The sequence below is a fragment of the Ambystoma mexicanum genome, chromosome 4q (genome assembly GCF_040938575.1).
Source record: "Ambystoma mexicanum isolate Mex_15411 chromosome 4q, UKY_AmexF1_1, whole genome shotgun sequence".
Lineage (NCBI taxonomy): Eukaryota > Metazoa > Chordata > Amphibia > Caudata > Ambystomatidae > Ambystoma > Ambystoma mexicanum.
In genome coordinates, this window is record NC_090928.1 from 124,674,631 (window position 1) to 124,696,752 (window position 22,122).

General features: G+C 46.1%; 1 protein-coding gene across 1 annotated transcript in view; it reads left to right on the top strand.

Annotated features, from left to right (window-relative positions):
* The window catches only part of WDR64 (WD repeat domain 64), a 1,979,698-nt gene that overhangs the window by 249,914 nt on the left and 1,707,662 nt on the right, over positions 1-22,122 (top strand). The window contains exon 3 of the mRNA XM_069607651.1: positions 19,174-19,276. Within this exon, the coding sequence (XP_069463752.1) occupies positions 19,174-19,276 (103 nt within the window). The remainder of the gene's footprint in view (positions 1-19,173; positions 19,277-22,122) is intronic.

A 22,122-nucleotide genomic window follows, 5' to 3' on the forward strand; every position in this document is an offset into this window, starting at 1 on the left:
CTGAAGTGTAATTAATTGACCTATTAAAATAATCACAAGGATACGTCTCAACTCTACACAGACTTTACAGAAAAACCATTTATCTACTGTTGTGCCTCCGATCCCTCTTCTTTTTTCGTACACTGCGAGCGTGTGACACGTTACCGTTTGATCCTGCCCACCGGCTTGTGTATTGTAGCATAAATAAGCACAATGCAAAAATACACAGTCACTAACAAGAATATGCACTAAATCACAAACAGCAAATGCCAAACGGTCCTTATCTGATGACCTCCTCACCCTTCCTGCTTTTGTAGAGGTGTCAGATATAATAATGTGCATAGCAAAATTCATGTCTACCAATTATGATTCATACTAGTTCGTACAACAGTTACACAACATCACTAAACTAAAGTATGTTTTAAAACATAGAAACAGCAAATCTATTGTGATGAAATGTTACTTGACATGGCATTCAATGCTGAAAACCCTACTTTCCTCAACATATTTATACATGGTGGATCAACATTTCAGTTTGAAATAGTGCAGCAGCCAGAGTCATACAGTGATGAATTCGCTTAGCTTTAATACATTACAAATCCATCTAAGTGTGACACATTGCCCACTCTCAAATCCAGGATGCCCAGGGACATCCAGCTATGAATAAGGTTCAATTCATGATGCTGAGTGGAATAGCTATGTCTGGAGGGCCCTTCAGAAAGTCATGTGGTAGTGTATGTTTCGGATATGGGTGGCAAGGAATTTGAGATGGTGGGTGCCAGGACGGAGAAGGTGGGGGGCGGGGGAATCACAAGGAGAAGAGCTGTGCTTATTATAAATCATAATATAATTATTATAATTGTTTTATTATAACACACTTAATACCAAAGAGGTTTCTAAACGCGGACCCGGAATTTGAACTTGTGTTGCTCTGGGTCGTTTTGCTTCCAAGACGAGCGGTTGCCACTGAGCTTTACTGTCCGTGCTTGATTGCAGGTTTCTGGTGGGGTGATAGAGGGTGCTTTTCTGTTGTAGGTGTTTAGGGCCTATCTTGTGCAGTACTTGGTGGGTGATGCGCATGACTTTGAAATTAACCAGCTGTCTAATAGGGAGCCAGCCTGCAGTGTGCTCTGTGGTTATTGTGACAGAAAGTTTGCTGCTTCTGGCTACTGGAGGTCTCTCTTCGCTGTCTACGTGGAGGAAGAGACAGAACAAGTCTTTAAAATACTGTGGACAGTGGAGAGCACGCATGGAGTGCCTGCAGTGTGTTCTGAGGCTCCACCCTCTGGACTCATGGGTAATATTCCCAAAAACAATTGGAAGCAAGATAACAGCAACGCTGACTGTTGAGGAATTGGCCGGGTGAGTATAAGAACAAGTTAACTCATCTGACGATCAATATGAATCCACGCAGCCACGGCAGAGGGGGAGTTACCTCGTTAGATGACATGCCTAATTCTCTGCCCTCTATGGAAACAGAACAAGTATGCAATGAATTTGACCTCTTTCAGGCCAGCCAAGTGAGTCTGGCTTCAAACCATGAAACTGTGGGCCTAACACAAGGCAAGGAGGTTTTCCTTGCTGGGATTCCAAGTCTGGACTGCACCATAAACAGTTCATCCATCCAGCAGAAAATTGGGGAATGTTTCCCTTATAATTCCGTGGAGAATGTAGAAATGTGCCCCCTGTGTGCAGACTTAAGTAACGGAGGACAGAAAGCATAATTACGGTCACAAAGCAAGTAGAATCCAACTACCCCACTAAGGACTCTGTCAAATTCCCCTGAACTCTTTAATACCCCAATTGAAGATTTAGTATCTTGTGATCAAAACCTATCCTCCCACTTGAGTTCTATAGAATCAGAGGTCGAAGCGGGCGGGAGCGGTCGGGAGCGATGCTCCCATACTTTTTCTATTTTTAAGTTTCACAGTTCCTATACTTTTATTTTAAAAAGAAACCGTTCTAGAATGGTTTAGTTGTAAAATAAAAGTGTAGGAAGAAGTTGAAGCTTGCACTTCAGTGCACTGCACTGTACATTCCCTTAAATAGCAGGTGTGTTTGTTTGGGTGTTTGGATTGTTTGTGGGAGGGGGAGCAGAGATGGGGTTTGTGGGGAGCGGGGCAGACCAGCAGGGAACATAGTTCCACTACTTCTTTTCATAAACTTCGACCACTGTATAGAATACTCTAATCCGCTGGGACCAATTATAGGTCCTCACACCTTGGCCGCCTTACATTTTGTGCTATCATCCCTGGTAAAGGTTTTTGATATCCTTAAAGAAGAAACCGGGAAAAATACTGAACAAATAAACAGTATCGCAATACTGATGGAAACATTGACCAAAAGGGAGAAAGCAAAGTGTTTCTTTAAGGACGAAGTTCTGGGTATTGTCACAAATTTGGTGGATATTTAAAAATAATTCACTTTGCTAAACTTCCAAGAAAACATGCTTGAGTCTGTACTATAAATAGAATATATCCAAAAGAAAATCACCCTAATGGCAATCAATAAGCCCCTTTTTGGATGTAAGTACCCTAGTGAAGATACTTATTTTCTGGTAGAATGAGAACTAAATGAGGCGGACCTAAGTGTGCAGATTCTATCTGGAACATTGGTTAAGAAGAGAATCTGTCCGCTGACGAAGTAGGGATGGAATCCTCTCCATTTTCAGAACACCCCCCAGATGCAGAAGTAATGGAGGAACTGTTGTGGTTGGTATCAAGGGAGGTTGGCGTAGACCAATTTGTGATAATAAGTGCACCTCCCTTCCTGCAAATAAGTCCCCTGAATCAAGAGAAATAGAACAATAATGGTAAAAAATATGAGGAGAAAAGAATCAGGAGGTCGGTGATCCAATTGGAAAAACAAAAAAAATAAAAATCCAGGAAAGTGAACAGTAATTCCTCCAGATGGTTTGTAAAAGCAGTTAATGAGCATTTAGAGTCGGGACCTGTAAATAAAGAAAAAAACAATACAATGAAGAAGGAAGAGCTGAAGATTGCTCTGATATTCCTAAAGCATGGAAGCATAACAGGAATTAGTGAAATCAGTGAAATAGCCTCCCAGTAATCACTAAACGACATCAAGGGTGTTGGTCTATTTCATTAAGACGGGCAAATCCCATCTTCCAGTATGACAGCCCCACAAGAATCTATAACACCTCTAAGTCTCCCCTCAGGCACAGTGCAGAAAGTACTTTTGCCGAGATCTATAGGAGGTGTCTTTTTACAAAGTCTGGAGACGAAGGACTGGCTTCTTGCCCCTGTGAAAGTTCCTATGAGCATGCCAAATGCGTCTCTATACTTTGGGATGGAGAAGCAAGACCCCTTGCCAAAATCTAAGGAGTGTGCTGTTATATAGGATGGGAGTCAAATGACTGGCTAATCTCTTCGCTAAAAGCCACTTAGACCCTGGTTGAAGGATTTACTCATATGAATTCAACCGTGACTCCTCCTTGGGAAAATAAATCAGAAATGCCTTTGCAGAAATTGGTACAAGAAGAGGAAGCTTCCCATGGGCCTGATAATGCTAGAATGCTGCAGGGCCAGATTCTCTATAAAGACAGCAAGACTATGAGCAAGGAATTAGAGACTACTGGCCAGAATAAGAGCGTGGGAATTACCTTGGCTGAGATGATCGCTGTATTTCCAATTGAGAGCAAGAGGTCTGTGGGGGCAAATCTTGCGGGGGAACCAGCAAACACTAACAGTATAAAGTATGAGATGGTTGAGTGTGCTGAAACACTGAAGAAAATTAATCTTAAAAGTAATGTCTGGTTACATCCTTTAGAGGAGGAGCCCCGAAATGAACTCTTCGAAAGTTTCATTATGGAAGCAACCTTAAGTATCTAAGTAGACGCAGGGTCTTGGCAGTTTTAAATTATATTCTAGACATAAAATAAATCTGCTCTAGTGATATTGACTGCATCAAATTTTGCAATTGGGAGAGGTGGGATGTGATAAAGGTTACTGTTAGCTCACAACTAACTAGAGAGAGAATTTTAGTCTTTATTGATGAAATCCAAAGGAGCTTTTGATATTCACAATATATCAGACCCTGATATGTACCCCTCTTGGTATGGCCACAATGGGAATGATTGCGTGACGCACAACCAGGAAAGGCAAGCTTATTTAGAGGCAAAAATAAGAAATGCGATATGGGTGGGAAGGAGGCAGGCTGCAGTGCAAAACAAAGAAGTAAATCAAAGGGATCAGTCGTGGTTGTCCTGCCCACCGGTTATACACATCAGGGATTTCAGGGAGTTAGTTTAAATCTTTAGCCTCTGTTCTTGCAATATGAGAGGTTTCCAACATTTGTTTGGCCAGGGGGTCTCTTGTAGGGAGCTGAATAAACATGATCTTGTAATTTTACAAAAAAACCTTTCTAGCTAAAAAAGTGATCATGAATTAATCTATTTTGAATTTAGTAACAGTGGATGACTCGTTGTATAGGGTCTTGGCTGCTCCTGTAACTATGAGGGATGGAAGTTCTCACCTGCTTGTTATTGATGTGTATTGTAACTATGTGGAACTTTTCCAAAGTGAACTGATTGACCATATTGATGACATTTTGATGTGGTGGAAAGAAGTTCAACTAGAGGGATTTTTTAAAATAGCAGTCAATTTTAATGTAAACTGCCTTGACCCCGTGAAATATAATGAGTTCTTGCTGTGCCGTAAAGAGAAGACTGTGCAAGACCCTATGGGGATGAGATGGAGGGTTGGAATCTGGGTATGTTGGGTGGGAAAAAAGAACAAGGTGGGCCAAACTGAAATACATTGAGTGATGGAGCCAAATCATCTTTGATATATTTTATTTTGGTGTCTGAGGAACTGGGTTCATGGGAAAATAGCTATAAAGTGGAAAACGGCTTTCAGAATGACCATGCAAGTTTCTCAGCAATCTCGCAGTTGTGTAATAGGCCAGCAGACACTTTGGTAAATTGGGAGATATTGAAATCTGAAAATTGGGCCCTGTTGCCATCTACAAATCATGTTGAACTTATTATATGTCACGGAAGCAATTCTAGGGCCACGGGCCAGAATGGCCACTGTAACAAAGTTATGAAAGCTGAACCAGAGTTGTGGGCCCACTATTTTATAGAAACCACTTACAGTCAATTATACAAGCAAAGTGCTCTCCCGACTGCTGGAAGGAAGCACACATAGTGTGTATTTTTAAGAAAGGAGAGAGAGATGCTCCCCAAAATCATAGGCCTGTGGCTCTCCTTGATGCAGACACCAAAATATTTGGGCAATGTTGCTTTCCTTTTTGGAAGAGTGGGCTTGGTCAAACAACATACTCAAGACTAATCAACTGGGATTCCGATCTGAAGTGGGTACGAGCTTGGCAGGCTAGGTGTTAAATCATGCTCATCGCTTGGCCTGGGAAGGAGTGCAGAAAGAGGTATACATGGTATCGGTCAATCTGCCCTTGGTCTTTGATCATGTAAATAGGAATAAGCTATGGAAGAAGCTTGCAGACTGGGTGCTCCCAAATGGGCTGCTGGTCCCACTTATCCTTTTGCACGACCATTCAATAATCAGGACTAGACTGAACAGGAAGGATTATTGTCCAGTAAGATTGAGACCAATAATGGTCTTCGTCAAGGCTGCATCCTTGCGCCGTTTCTCTTTGACGCCTGTATCGCGGATCTGGGAGAGCACCTTAAGCATGCCTCCTTCATTGCCCCAAAGTCTTGGGTACAAAAACCTTCTGGGTAACATACGCGGACAGCATTATCCTGTTAGAATGCACTAAGGTGGGTATTCAAAGACTGCTAAATAAGCTACTTACATACTGGAAAGAGAATGATTTAATTATAAATACACTGATAACTCTAACAGCAAGAAAATGTGTAAAGAAAACATTGGTATGGCTGGGTAGAGAACAGGTGGCTGAGGTGGACAGTACATTTTTAATACCACATGCAAGAAGGCAATAACGAAAGGCTTTACTCCTACGTCCCGTCCCCTTTCCTCCATACTTATGGGACATCTCTCTGTCCTGTGGGACGGGACCGGAGCACTTTGTAAAAAGCATCCACATTTTTTTCAAAAATGTGTCCCTCCTCTCTTTCCTGTGCGGGGCCCGGCACGCGGCCGTAACCCCGCCCACCTAGGCTCCGCCCCGCGCATCGCCCATCAGTCCTTTTCTCTGCACGATCGGGGCCGGACGCACTTGCATCCTCAGAAGATTTTCTTCCCTTTTTTTCCCTCTCTGGCTCTCGCTAGCGTTCGTTTACTAGTCTGTCTATGGGCCTCATTACACGGTAGGCGGTAAGGGTTAACGGTCACCGGTAATGGTACCGGTGACCATTAACCCTTACCGCTTTACTACGAGGTCCCTTAGCGGGTTGGTACTTTAACGCCTGCTTTTAGCAGGCGTTAAAAACCAACCCGCTAAGGGACCTTGGTGCTAATTACGGCACCGCAAATTTGCGGTACCGTAATTAGCACCTTCCACATTCCCATTATGCCCTATGGGGCAAAAATGGGAATGGGGAAGGGCAATGGTGGAAGGGGGAATTACCGCCCCGCCAATCTTGGAATAGGGCGGTAATTCCCCTTTCCACCAAGGCGGTGCCGGTATTTTACCGGCATGGACCAAGGCGCTATTAGCACCTTGGTCCACCGCCTACCGTGTAATGAGGCCCTAAGTCTTTTAAACTAGATTTTCCAGACTGTTCATCGTGTCACCGTCGCTTCGCGAGGGCGGATCCCCATCCTCTTTGTTTAGAGTGTTTGGGTCCGGAACACCGTTGGGACTCCTATTTTTACTGTGACTCCCTTTCAGTCCGGGCACTTCAACGTCGGTTGGAGCGGTGGGAGGAGGTTTTCGGACGGACTCCTCCTCATTTTCAGGCGTTCATCGACGAGAAGAAAAAACGCCCGGTAAGTTCTTTAATTTTCAGAGCACGCCGGCCGGGGGATACCTTCCCGGGTTCCTCTCGAGCCAGGAGGGGCGTTGATCGCTCTGTTACCGGGGTTCTCCCTGAGGTGCCTGTCGGGCCTAATAATTCTACCAGAGTTTTCTCTGAGGGTCTCCGTAAGGGGCCTTTGATCACCGGAGTACAATCCGAGGCCCCTCCTGTGGGGGCTGTGTGTAGACCCAGTTCTACTGAGTCGTGGGGTACCGGAGCTTGCTCTGAGGCTGCTCTTTCGGCTTCCCTCAAAAACAAAACCGGGGTACGCCCCGAGGTCTTGGCTGGGTTAGAGGTTACCGAACGGATGTTCGAGGTCCGTGCCGATAAGGCTTCTACCGGGCCTAGGTCCGAGGTCCCTCGTACAGAGGCTAAGGATACCAACAGTTCTGAGGGGCTGGGCAAGGCCCTGTCGGTGACAGCGCACCGTTCCCGCTCTTGTGGTGACACCAGATCTGTTGAGGGGGCAAATAAGAAAGTTTCTTCTTTTACCGGCAGTGCCGAGGCTCTTCCTTCGAAGGCTCAGTTGGCGGTTGGTATGTCGCAGAAACGTTCCAGGCCTTATAGTACCAGCTCGGCCGAGGTTCCTTACGTTAAGGCTAACATTAAGACCCCTGATCCATCGACGGGGACCCCTGCCTCACTTCCTCACGTGCCGCAGTTCCCCTCAGATGAGGACAAAATGGCGGCCGTTTCTGCCACGACCACGGCGGCCATTTTAGGTACTAACCCTAAAACTACGCCATCGGCCCCTGGTGTAGGGTTCGGTCCTTCGGGGACCTAAGGTCCCTTGTGCGCATCCGTACCGGCCGGTTTATGATTGGAACGCTCGGATGCCTCTTACACACAATGTTTCATTACCCGCGGGGGCGGCTACCTTGATTTATGTGGATACGTCGATGGAGGGGCCGGTGTGACACCCTTCCCCGTTACGTCCCTGGATTTGTCCACCTCATGAGAGGCCTCCTCAGGTTCCGAAACAATCTCCTGAGGACGCCTTTTTCGGTAAAACTCAAGCGCTTATGCGCACCGACCCCATGAGGGAATATTTCAAGGGGCTTTTCAAGGAGATATGTCCACCCGCGCCTCCGGCACCACCTGTTCCGAGGGTGGTTCCGCCGCCTCCTCCCTTGCCCATGGTGCCTCCCCCTGCGCTTCCGCCTGTGCCACCATTGTCCCCAGTGGACAAGGCAGTGCCTGACACGGCTCAGCAGGATCAGGACCTGTCAGATGACCCTCAAGGCGATCAGGACAACGAGGACCTGCCCCGCTCTACCAGAGCTTTCCATGACCGATACTAGACATGATGAGCTTCTTAGATGTTCCGGTGCCCGAGGCACCTGCTCCGCAGGAGGGCGTGCTTTGTGGGGCGTTCACCTTGTCTCCTTTGGAGCGTGCTGGCCTGTTCTTGCAGAAGGACGTTTTGGCCGAGGTCCGAAGAGTTTGGGAAAAGCCACACTCGGGACTTTTTGTAAATAAAAAGAGTGACGCTAGGTACAGGCTACATTCCTCGGAAGAAGTGGCCTTGTCGTCTTGTCCGCCTCCCTCCTCCACAGTGGTGGCTGCGGCCACGTCGCAATCCAGACCTGCAGCTTCCTCCTCTGCGACGGCGACTCAGGTCTTGGGAAAGGAGGACAAGCTCCTGGACTCCCTAGGGAGGAAAATCTTTGCCAATTCGGCTTTGCAGCTCAGGCAGGCCAATGCAGAATTGATTTTGGTGGGAGCTAACATGCGGATGTGGAGAGGTCTGTCGGAGTTTGAGGAGCACATTCCGGTCGAGAAGCTGGAGGATTTCAGAGGAGGCCTTTCCGATGCCAGGGCCTTGGCCCAGGATCTCCTGGAGGCTGCGGCTCATCACGTAGACACCTCGGCTCGGGGTCTGATGCTAGGGGTTGATACGTCGCGGCAAGCATGGCTACATGCCACTAAGTTCTCGAAGGAGGTGCAAGACAAGGTTCTGGACCTTCCATTTGATGGTAAGGAGCTTTTTTACTCTTCTCACCAAAACCAAAGACAGCACTCAGACGGTAAAATCATTGTCTGTTCTGGTTAAAGCTCCCTTCAAGGCTCAAAGGCCGTTGTCGCAAGGTCGACCTTCCTCTGGTTTTAGGGGCTTCCTCGACCGCAAAAATCGCAGAGTGGATACTCCTGCTGGGAATAACCGCCGTAGACAACAGCGTACGCGGTATTTCTCCCGCTCCTTAGCCTCCTCATCAGGTTCAGGTGGCACCACCACCGATAAACCTGCCAAATGAGGGTTTTCCGTGCTCGCATGAGACCCCGGTGGGAGGACGCATTGCGTCTCATTGGGAGGCGTGGCAGACCATCACAGAAGACAGATGGGTCATGTCAGTCGCTCAAGCGGGTTTCCGCTTACCTTTACCCCCTACACCACCCCTCAACCCTCCTTTTCAGCTGTCGGGCTCACCCTCCCTCAAGGCCGAGGTTCAGAAACTTCTGCTCCTCAGAGCTGTGGAACCTGTTCCCCTTGGGGAGCGAGGGGAGGGCTTCTACTCCCGGCTGTTTACGGTGCCCAAACCCAACCAGTCTGGCCTGCGCACCATCCTAGACCTTTCCCAGTTCAATCTTTCCCTACCCCAAGAGAAATTCAAGATGATCACTCCCGGCCAGATTCGCTCCTCGTTGCAGGTGGGCGATTGGCTCAGCATGGTGGATCTTCAGGATGCGTACATGCATATCCTGATTTGGAACCCACACAGGAGATACCTCTGTTTCTCTTTGGGAGAGGAGCACTTCCAGTTTTGGGTGCTTCCTTTTGGCCTCAGTTCGTCGCTGCGTGTCTTCACGAAGATGATGTCGGTGATCGCGGCCCATCTTCGTCTCCAGGGTATCCATGTGTATCCCTATTTGGACGGCTGGCTCCTACGCAGCCCTTGCGCATTGGCAGCAGCGGGCAACCTCCAGTCTCTCCTTCAGCTCCTGTTCCATCTTGGGCTGTCGGTGAACTGGCGGAAATCCTCCATGACGGTCTCACAGGACCTGACTTTCCTGGGTTTTCGTTGGAACACGATAGACTGCCGAGTGTATCTGACCGGGGACAGAATGGCGGATCTGTTGGCCACGTATCAGATGTTTACGCAGTCGGAGAGCATGTCGGCCTGGTGGTTCCAGAGGCTTCTGGGCCTCATGGCCTCGTGTGTACTGGCTCTTCCTCTTGCTTGTCTCAAAATGAGACGGACCCAGATGGCTCTTCGGAGTTCCTGGCGTCAGGCAGTGGACCCGGATTCTAAACGGATAATGATTCTGGATTCCATGAGAGTGGACCTGGACTGGTGGTCTTCTCTCAGCAACCTGTCAGTGGGCATGGGGTTCCAGGACCCAGCCCCCATGGTGATGATCACGACAGACTCCTCCCTTTTCGGGTGGGGTGCGACGTTAGATCTTCTTCAGGTCTCGGACCTCTGGTCACCTCAGGACAAGCTCCTGCACATAAATCAGTTGGAGCTTCTGGTGATTTTTCTGGCGCTCAAGGCGTTCAGACCTCTCATTGTCAACAAGGTGTCCGCATAAGAACGGACAATGCGGTGTCAATGTACTACGTAAACAAGCAAGGGGGAACGAAGTCTCCCCCTCTCGTGGATCTGTCCATCCAGATTTGGGAGTGGGCCATGCTTCATGGGGTCTGGCTGCTTGCAGTGCACATCCCGGGCCGGCTGAATGTCACTGCGGATGCCCTCAGCCGGTGGACAGTGGTCAGCTACGAGTGGGAGTTGAAGGCGGAGATCCTCTCATGGATTTTCTCTCATTGGGGCACACCGGAGGTGGACCTCTTCGCCACGGCGGTAAACAAGAAGCTTCCTCTGTACACCTCCAGAGGGGGGCTGGGAGCCTCCTCTCTGGGGGACGCACTCGAGATCCCATGGCACAACATGAGAGCTTACGCCTTCCTGCCTCTTCCTCTGGTTCATCGAGCAATTTGGAAGTTGAAGAGTTCTGTCAACTGTTCTCTTCTACTGATAGCTCTGTGGTGGCCGGCCAGGTTTTGGTTTTCAGAACTTCAACACCTGTCGGTGTGTCCGCCAATCAGGTTACCAGTAACTCCCGATCTTCACCAAGGGGAACAGCAGATGTGGCACCCCTCCCCACAATCGCTCAACTTAGCGGCATGGTGCCTGAGTTCACGGCTCTAGAGCCTTTGGGTTTGTCTGCAGATAACATCCTTATTATCCAGGCAGCCAGGAAACCCTCGACCAGATCCCAATACAAGAGTAAATGGCTCAGGTTCTGTCATTGGTGTTTGGAGAAAGAATTGGACCCTAGGGTGGCGACGATTGACACAGTGCTGTTCTTTGTCTCCTCCCTAGCAGAGTCAGGGGTTCATGTCCTGTCCTGCAGGACTTATCTCTCGGCGATTTCCGCCTACCTCTCTACAGACCGGTGTTCTTGTTCGTTAACTAACCCGGTGGTGAAGAGACATTTTGCTGGTTTGACACGCCTCTACCCTCCGGTTCGTAGTCTGCACCCGCCTTGGGACCTAAATGTAGTCCTGCCGGCGCTGTGCCATAAACCCTTTGAGCCAAAGGCTACGGTTGACCTCAAGTACGTGTCCTGGAAAGTTTCCTTTCTGGTAGCCGTTACGCCAGCAAGGAGAGTGAGTGAGCTCCAGGCATTGTCGGTGGAGCATCCTTTCTTGGTCTTTCACAAGGACAAGGTAGTCCTTCGGACGAACCCAGCTTTCCTACCAAAGGTGGTGACCAAATTCCATCTGAATCAGTCGATTTCCCTTCCAGTCTTTTTTCCGAACCCTGCCTCGGAGGCGGAAAGGGTTCTACACTGCCTGGATGTCTGAAGAGCTCTTAAGTTCTACCTGGACAGGACTGCCGAGCTTCGGAGCTCTTCCCAACTGTTTGTGACCTTCGGTAAACCCCAGGGCAGGCCGGCTTCTAAGGCATCCATTTCCAGATGGATTGCTGCCTGTATCACGGAATCTTTCACCGTCCAAAAGCTGAAACCTCCTAAAGGTATCCATGCACATCAGGTGCGAGGCAAGGCAGCCGCGGCTGCTTTTCAGAAGTATGTTCCCTGGGAGTCCATCGCTAGAGCAGCTACTTGGGCCTCCGCATCTGCTTTCTGTAAGCATTACTGCCTCGATATGAGCTCTAGAGCTGGCGCTCAGTTCGGCCAGGCTGTGCTGAAGAACCTGTTTCAGTAAGGGGTATTTCTATCCTCCCATAGTTCCTGTAAGGAGTGCTTGGGAATCTCCCATAAGTATGAAGGAAAGGGGACGGGACGTGGGAGTATTACTAGGTTACTCACCGTAGTGACCACCTTACTCCTAGTCCATAGTCCCCTTTCCTCCATACGCCCGCCCGCCGTCCCCTCTAATAAGGTTCCTCTGTTATTGCTAATGGGTCTTGACCCTGCGATAGAAAAGGACTGATGGGCGATGCGCGGGCGGAGCCTAGGTGGGCGGGTTTACGGCCGCGTGCCGGGCCCCGCTCAGGAAAGAGAGGAGGGACAAATGTTTGAAAAAATGTGGATGCCTTTTACAAAGTGCTCCGGTCCCGTCCCACAGGACGGAGAGATGTCCCATAAGTATGGAGGAAAGGGGACTATGGACTAGGAGCAAGGTGGTCACTACGGTGAGTAACCTGGTAATTATATAAAGGCAACAAAAGCCTTCACTGAGATGAGACATTTAAATCACAGGTTTGGTAAATTCTCAATAGTCGCACTTCTGTAAGTTTATAAATCCAAAATTGTACCTATTCTTAGGTTGAGGAACTTTTTAGTGGATATCAACTCAAGGGCCCCCGCGACCGGGTCATCAGTAAATGTTCCCCTTGGAACTGGATGTCGCATTGGTGTGGGGATCTACAGAGACATTGAGTTCCTCCACTCCGTTGAAAAAACTTGGATGATGCTGACTATCTCACACACCAATTATTGTGCCATAGTGGCTTAATTCGCACTGTGATTTAATTATGTCTCCATTGGTAAAAAGATGCTGTATAAGTATGCTACAAGCATGGGTTGGTATCAGCTCGGTCAAAGCATCATGGTTTAACCTTAAAGTGGCAGTGATTTTTTGGAACTGGTTTGTGATCTCCCTAAATATATGTTTGCCGCTTACCAAAAAGAAAAAGTTGACTTACCGTGTTTCTGGTGTTTGCTGATAGTTAACATTGTGTCTGTTCTGACTGAATTCCATGTGGTTAAATCCTGCCTGCATAAAAATTGTGGCATAGGGTTAAAATTCCCCTGGATCATGCTCTTGTATTTTGAATATTGGTTGCTGCCTGCATCATGTCGAATATGGCTATTAAATCTTCAGTGCCCTTTGCGCACCCTTATTGCCATTTATTTTTCCCTTAATTTTGTTTGTCCCCATCATTGTAATTAGAAAAATTTACTTTGGGAAATGAGCGGTTTGAACATGCTCCTGCTCCCGTTGTCTAAACTCAATTATTTGTGGAGAGCCATCATTATTTAGTTTAAGATACAGCGGCGCACCGCGTGTGTTCCGTTACATAAGTTAATGTCGCGTCTTAGAGGGTCAAAAAAGTATTTTTGTTTCTTGCAGTTATTTGGTTGCAGCGCACGGATAATAGCATTTCGCTGCAAATGCTTTTCCCGCGCAGATGTTAGGGCTTATCTGTAAAGTGTCTGGTTCTACGTCTGTTGTGTGCTACCTGGCAAGTCCTTTTCTGTTTTGGAATTGTTTCAACACAGTTGCCCTACCTTGCGTTCCACGTTCGCCTACGACGTGGCGGGCATGTTTGAGTGGTGACCAGTATTCATTTTGTACTGGTGTTGATCTATGTGTGATAAATATATACTGCTACAATTAATTTATAAGTCTTAATGCACAGAATATATAACACTATGACTATACCTCATTTTTTTTGTAGGAAACAAATGGCACTTGCGCATGATATAATAGTGAAGAGAAAGTCTGTGTGGGTAAACCTTGTTGTGTATGACGAGTTTGTACCTATACTTACATATTAATGAAGGGTAATTGTTCACGAGGTAATTATCTTACGTTGCCTGACACTTTATAGACCCCTGCTACCTAAAGTGTGCCTATTGAATATATTTTCATAAAGTGTAGGGGTTGTCATTATTTCACTTAGCTAGTTTATATACATATCACATGATTTTCAAATTGACTTGTTTGAAGTACAGTTTTTGTCGCGATGCATGCCACTTTTAGACCCATTTTGCCAACTGTGCTGTTTTTTCATAACAATTACATATTTTAGCTCGGAGCCTAGAATTACAATCATTATTAGTATGTTTATAAAATGGATGGCATCTCGTTGTCAGAATTGAGACCGTGGTCTACTGATCTGAAGAGGCAGATGAGTTTGGCCCCTTCTTGTCTCAATCTTTGTTTTTGGTTGCCTCCTCTTCAGTTTAGGGTGACTTTCCTAAGGTCAATAAATCTCAAGTCTTGTTTATTGTGCATTTGGTGCATTTTCTGCGAGTGGTCAGCTAAAGGTAGGCTTTTGTCCTGGCTGCCAATACCTGATAAGTGTTCTCGTATCCTTGTTCTCAATTCCTGGATCGTATTTCCAATAAAGATGAGATTACATATGCATATAATAACTTATATTACATACTTGGAGCGACAGTTGGTCTGTTCTTTTATTTGAATGGAAGTTCCATGGAGGTCCTTGAATGTTTCAGTGCTTCTGGTAGCATATTGGCACATGGAACAAGTCCCCCATTTTCTGAACCCTTTGTTGGGTGGTTGTAGCCACAGCACGTTTGTATTTTCTTGAGTTTCTGGGAGTAGAGATGGACATAGGTCATTTTTCAATGTTTTTGCTCTGGTGTAAATGATAGATGGATTGTCTTTGATGGAATTCCCTAGGTGAGGGTCCAATTTGAGCAGATACCAACTTTATTTTCAGTATTTTCCTGATCTGATGGTTGTTATCACAAAATGTGGTGATGAAATTGTACCTATGCTGATTTATGAGTTTGAGATCCACCATAGTCTGCTGCAAGAAGACTTTTGCCATCTGGAAGGTTATATATGGAAGAAGGTCTTAAGGATCCCTCAGGCCATTCCCATTAGCAGAATCAGATATGAAATGGGACTCTTATCCTTAGAAGCACACATCGTGTGAAAGAGACTCTTACTATGCTCTAAATTCAAAGCCGCCCCACGAAAACAATGTTTGTGGAGTTCAAGAAGAGGAGGGATGTTTGGGTAACAGCCTTATTGAGAAGACTATGCAAACCTTGGAATAATGGGGGTTGGAGGGAGAACTAATAAATGTACCCCCGGGCACATACAAACAGAGACTTTGCCACGCTGACTGATGCAGAACATGTGATTTGGTGGGGGGATATAGGAAATATCAGAATATTAATTTGGCCCACAAAAAACTGGGAACCTCTGCGCAGTATCTCTGCGCAGTACCCCTGCTGGAAAGTGGGATACACACTGATGAGGTTCAGATTTGATATTCTGCCGACTAGTGTAAATTGGGTAAAATGGAAAAAAGGAGATAGCCACCTGGAATGTTGGAGATTCTGCTCAACAACTAGTGAATCGTTACAGCACCTACTTTTGCACTGTGAAGCATTAATTGCACAACGTCTAATATGTTTTAAGAAATGTATAGATCATTATGGAAGCAAAACGGACAGGTAGTTTGGAGTATGTGTTATTCGAAGATTCCGTATCAATTGAGTAAGTCTTTGTTCCAATTTTTAACGATGATCAAGCTAGTGGACTAGATGGTGTTCTAAATGAGGCTTCATTGAGATCAGGCATTCTGGGTAAGCTGAACTAATTGTTACAAAAAATTGATTTTTAAAGCAATTTTAAGTTTTTGTACTATAATGATAAGTTTGTTTTCATGTAAGGATCTTATAACGTCTAAATGATATGTTTTTATATGGATTTATGTTGTGATGTTTGATGAATTTGTGTAAGGTTTTAACGGGTTTTAAAACTGAATACACAATAAAGTGCTTTAAAAAAAAGAATAGGGAGCCAGCGCAGAGTACGGATGGTGGAGGAGATGTGTTGCCTTCGGCCGAGGGCAAGTAGAAGCTTGTCTGCTAAGTTCTGGACTCTTGGAGCTTTTTAAGTTGGTAGGCTGGGACACCCAGGTAGAGAGAGTTTGTATAGTCTATTCGAGAGATGACATGGACATGACTTCTGACAGTCAGCGGGGTAGGAGAGGTAGGGGAAGATGCATCTGAGGATGCGGAGAAATAGGTAACTGTCATGATGCCCGCTCCCGGGGAGCCGGTTCAAGCCCGGCGTCCCCGAAAGCAGACATCCAGTCCCCAAGGAAGGACCCAGCAACCCCATATAGGGGCCCTTTGGACAGTGTCCTGGCGCCTATGGCGCCAGGCTCATAAAAGACATCAGTCCTGGCGCCATAGGCGCCAGGCTCATTATGGGAATGCTTGGGTGCACTTACCTGATGCAGACCATGCTGCAGGATCCCGGCCTCCTTGAGGCCTGAAAGGAACTACTTTACCTGTGGGACTAATTTACCATCCGGGTGTGGTCGGGGAAGGACACATACCTGATTGGAGGAAGGATGCATACCTGGAACTTCTTCCAAGGCTATTTAAACCCCACCCGAACAGCCACACGTGCTTCGCGTTGTTCTGCATCTAGCAGCTGGACGCTCACCGTGTCTGCTCCTGCATCCTGACTTCTGCCACGCCTGCCAGCATCCTGGATCACCTGCAAAGGAAGAGAAGAAGAGAACAGAAGAAGGAAAAGTCCTTACCTGCTAAATCCGCATCCCGGAGACATCTCGCCGACAATCCTGAAAAGGAAGACTTTAATTTAAAAGCTCATCGCGTCGATCGCTGCAGCGCCGCATTCCACTCACCTTTACAGGGCGCCTCCATGTTCAGCAGCGATCATCCGGATTCGCAGTCACGCCCCAGCGCCTAGGGAGAAAAAGACCAGAACAAAAGGTGAGAGAGAGAAGGGAATAAGGAAAGCTAAATCTCCATGTTAAGACTTACCTGTTGATTCATTCCCTCTTCATTTCGGGTCCGCGCCGCATCCTGTCATTTCCGGACCCCGGCCCCTAAGGGAAAAAAGAGACATCAGCGTTAATGAGCGAATGAAAAGACATTACCAAAAAACGCTCATTAAAGACTTACCTGATTTCTACAAGGATTTCACCTCTCATCTCGGGTCGGTGCCTGTTCCCCGGCATTCCGTACCCCGGCCCCTATGGGTAAAAAGACACTAGCATTAGTACATTAATGCATGGACACAAGGGGAACCTCTTATTAAAAAACGTACCTGGAAGCCAAGCAAGTTTGGTTCTCACCAATCCGAAAATCCAGTGAAGTAACTGGATACCAATGCACCCCTGCATCAGAAGCAGGATGGAGAGCTCGTCCTTCCAGACCCTAAGGTGAGACGCTACGAAAAATCACAGAAGGGTTTCAAGGAGGGTGAGAGGGGAAAATGGGAGGCCGATTGCATTACCCCGCAGACAGTTAATCCCCTATTTTCGCCTACAGAAGGATACTTCTGCGAGCCAGACAAGCCAGATTTAGGGGCCCGGTCCAGTCCGTCTTCCGAACCCTGCGCATCACCTTAGAAGAGGTCACAGCAGCGCGAACCAGGCCAGCGCCTCCGTGGGAGTCAGGTGAGCGTAACAGTAACATGATTTGGACATGATTTGGACACAGTGTTAATGTGTTTGATAGAGTCAGGTAAGTGTCCATTGTGCAACCTAGGTTTTTGACTGTGGCGGAAGTGGCGCAGGGGGCCAAGGGAGGGCGGTGATGGGGTGGGTTGCGGGAAGAGGGCTGACTTTCGGTATCCAGTGATGTTACCTAAAAGAAAACAACAAATTAACTGTTACCGAAAAAGGGTTAAAAGGTGTAGGTGGTGGTTCGGGGTGGGGTTAGAAGCGTGGGGAAACAGGGATTTGGGGGTGGAATCATAATCAAGATCATTTGTTTTCCCAGGGTTTAGCAGGAGATGATTGATCATCATCCTGTCAATGTCTGTGAGGCAGGATACAAGGTCTGGGTCTGGGGTGGCAGACTTGGGAATTCTAAATATAATTTGGGTGTCATTAGCGTAGCTATAGCGGGTGAGGTTGTGGGAGTGGATGAGTGCGGGGAGAGGACTCATGTAGAGATTAAAAAGGAGAGGTGAAAGGCAGGCGCCTTGTGGGACTCTGCTACTGATGGGTTGGGCGGAAGAGGTGATAGGGGTAAGGTAGGTTGTGTCTGTTTGCAAGGGATGAGGAGATCAAGTTTTGTGCAGTGTCCTTAATGCCAAGGGAGTGGAGCCTGCCAATGAGGATGCTGTGGATGATGGTTTTGAAGGCCGCTGAGAGGTCAAGGAGTATGAGTCATCCACATAGGAGTGGAGTTAGATGTGGTGGGTGTGCAGAGAACCAAGTTACACTTCACTGGCAATGCTCAATGATGATGACACAATTATGGGGTTATTTGTGGTCTCTTGCAGAAGTTATGCAACCAATGAGTTTGGGCTGGACTGATTTGCATATGATATTTCCCTCTCTGTAATGGAGGAGCAGTCTGAAAGCTGAGGATCTGGAGAGTTGCCTAGAGGTTTTGATTTATTCTAAACATTCCAGTCATCAATCTTACATTTTGGGAATGTGTAAGATCCATGAAAGACTTGTCTTTTTATATTAATGAAAAAGGGGACTGCTGTAGAGTGCCAAAAATCCCCCGTCTGTGGAGGAGAAGAGGATGGGATCATTCTCACGATCTGGCTGTGATTTGAGAGGAAGGAATTGAGCCTCCGTAGTTAGGGGTTGAATGATAGGAAGATGACATTGTGTTCTTCCGTATCAAAGGTTGTCGTCGGGTCTAGATGTATATGCACACTTATGAGACATTTTTACCATGTGGAGAAGGTAATGCCTTGCCTCACTGCTGGCTAGTCTAAGAGTTAGTTACTTTCTATCTAGGGTGTAACTGACACAGGGGTTTTCGAGTAGAGGATCCCACCAGTGGGTGTACACTCAGAAGGACTGTTAATATGTGCTCCATGCTTTTCGACAGTGCACTCACTAAATACTTTCATGCCATCATTCTTTATGCAGACCATTAATTGTACTTAATTTTAGAACCAGCTTATGCATTTCAGCATGTGCAATTTCTGGAATGGTTATCAATGAGCTTTCAGGCAGGAAGTTAAAGTAGAGCACTGAATATGTTGTTTCTCCAAGTAAATGTAGTCCTAAAAGGAGCATATCATGCTTCCAAATTTAATTAAATGGGCTATAGAAGTATAGTCATGGAAACTTGATGTTTATATTTTTCAGATATTTGGATATTTTCAATCCGAAGCAACATGCTGTTCACAAACAGATGAGGAAATCTCGATTTTCACGCTTGCCAAAAGGGAAAAAATTGAAGATGCAACAGGTAATGTGTTTTCTGGTTAGTCCTCCTGTTTAATTTTGACACAATGTAAACACAGTGCACAGCCATTGATTGGGAATCAGTGATTTTCCTGGCAGCTCTGCTGCTGTTGGAGAATAACTGACATAACACAGGGAACACGTCCACATGCTATGCCTTTCCACAAATGTCGATATTCTCGGTTAAAATCCATCAAATAGAGACATAAAATAAACCCATCATTACAAAAAATAATACAAAATACAAGATAAAAAGAAAACATACAAGGTTAAAATGCATCAAGTATAACATAAAATAGTATCAAAATCATAAGGTTAAAAATACCCAAATTTACTTTATTAACTCATACGTAGTCTACATGACCCAAGATAAAATGTGATGTTCTCTCATTTTCATTACCTTCCTAAGATAAGATAACAGCGTGCAAGCCACAATGGGTGAATCAGCCTTGAGTAGAAAGGATAAGGCTGGGCGACATTGTTTAAAATGTTGCTGTCTTAAGATAGGGATGATGGTTTTTTGATTATATCTGAGTATGCCAGGCAAAACAGAATAAAGTGCAAAAGATCCTCTTCTCTAGCATTATACAATGGGCATCTGGGATCATCAGGATAACCTTGCCACTTAGCAGTGTTGACTCTCAACATAAGACTAGTGAAACAGGCTCTAGTGATTGGCCAGCAATCTAGTATCCTGTGATTTAAAATAAGGTACTGTTGCATGGAATCTAGAGTGCCACAATTGCAAATGGCTCTATTTGCATTAAATTGTAGTTCCTTCATTTCACGCTGTGGTTTAACAAAAGTTACAAAAGTGTTCTTATAAGTATTCTTGCGTATTTGCTCAATAAATTAGAAGGCGGAAAACGTGCAGAGGTATTCATCTGGTACAATTTAGATCCAATATTGTTTAACAATGGGATTTTGTTCCAACCATCTCTGGACAAAATTGCCTTGATGATATGATTTAGATCCACCTTGGGGTTCGACCAGATTTGCAGCCAATGTAGAACCAGGGCTAAACACCACTAATCTTCCATAAATCTAGCACCCAGTTTCACATGTACTGCAACGGTAGGAGCTGAGTTAGGGAGACCCAAAAGCCTTGTAAAGAATTTATTTTCCATGATCTGGAGCTCTGACACATTTTCAAAACCCCAGAGAGATGCACCATAGTTAGTTATTGCCTTGGCCTGCGCCTCGTAAACCTTAAAAATCATCGGAAGTGGTTGGTCTTGGAAGATGGCCATAAAATGAAATAACTCCGCCCGAGATTGGCACATTTCTGATTTTCTGTTTGTTTATATGGGCTTTGTCCGACGCCACTGATGAAAACCAAATACCGAGATAATTAAATTCTTGAACCCTCGGTATAACAGCCCCATTACTTAACATGTTATGCAATTTTATGCTCGTCCTCCCCAGGCCACACAACAGGAGATTTAGCTTTATTAATCTTCAAATCCAGAGCATTCTTATTTTCTGTATACACAGTAATCAGCTTCTGGAGTGCATTGGGGGTGCAAGCTATAAAGACTGTTTTGTCAGCATAATTGAGAAGGGAGCAAACTCTGTAACCCACTCAGGGGTCATCCGTGTTGGAATCCACTAGTGCTGTAGGACAGGGGCCACTGCACAACCCTGACAAACCCCTATGTTTCCATCAAAGGAAGGGGTGCACTGGGCCTGTTCCCCATAAAGCACACATGTCTTCTTGCCCATATGCACAGCTTAAACACCACTAATATCTCAGCAGGGCAGCCAATCCATGGATTCAAGCACCATCCAGAGCTTGTCTTTATTGACCTTGTCAAATGCGGTTCTCAGGTCCATGAATGCCAAGAAAATCGGTTCTCCCTGATAAAAACTGACTGTGCCACCAAAAGGTAGACGTTAAGGGCCTGATCCCCCATACTCACACCTGGTTTAAATCCATACTGAATATCAGAAAGCATGGAATTGGTTGAGAGCGACTCCTCAAAAATGCTCTAGAAATACTCTTCCGAAGATCTTGAAAGTCAAATCAAGTAAAGAGATTGGTCTAGAGGCAGGTGGACTCGCCCGATCACCCCTTTTAAAGATAGGAAAGATGTTGGTTCCTTTCTATGCAGGGGGGTCTCACCAGATTTCAGAATGGCACTGATGGTAATTGTTATCAAAGGCACCCACAGTTACCCTAAAACGTGAAAGAAATCTGCAGGGACTGCATCTGGTCTAAGTGCACGGTTGGGAGCTTTATTAGAAATAGCTAAGCAACCTCCTCCAAAGAGAATTGCAATGGCAAATCAAGAACAGTTGGAGCATCTACCTACATGGGCTCGAGCCAGGAATATAATTTGGCAAAGCGATCTACCCAGGCCTTACCTTTGACAGATGCCTCAATACCATTTTGCACCCATTTGCATGGGGGTCCATGGACCACAAATTCCCAACATTCTTTAGAGTCATCAGCGGATGCCGCTTTCAACAGGGTTTCCCATGCCTGATTTTCCAGCTCCATTTTACATTTCTCTAGGGCTGCCTGATAGGTGGCTCTTGCCTGGATTATCTCCATGTAGACCTTGCTGAGTATTTTCAGGCACCAATAAGTGCCTTCTTAAACACTCTTCATTATTGATAGAACTAACCTCTGAATTGATGTTTATTTCCTGTAAATTCTCTCTGAAAGAAATTGGACAATAATCCAATTAACTCAACACAGTTGCTGACCATAATAGAATCATGTAAAATAGCCAAAATCATAGAACTGTGGGCCATCACATCTTGATAGCGTTCAGAAGAATCAATCCTCCCCTACTTAATTCTTCATTTACAATCCGGGTTAACGTCTGCAAGAGCTACATGATTCAT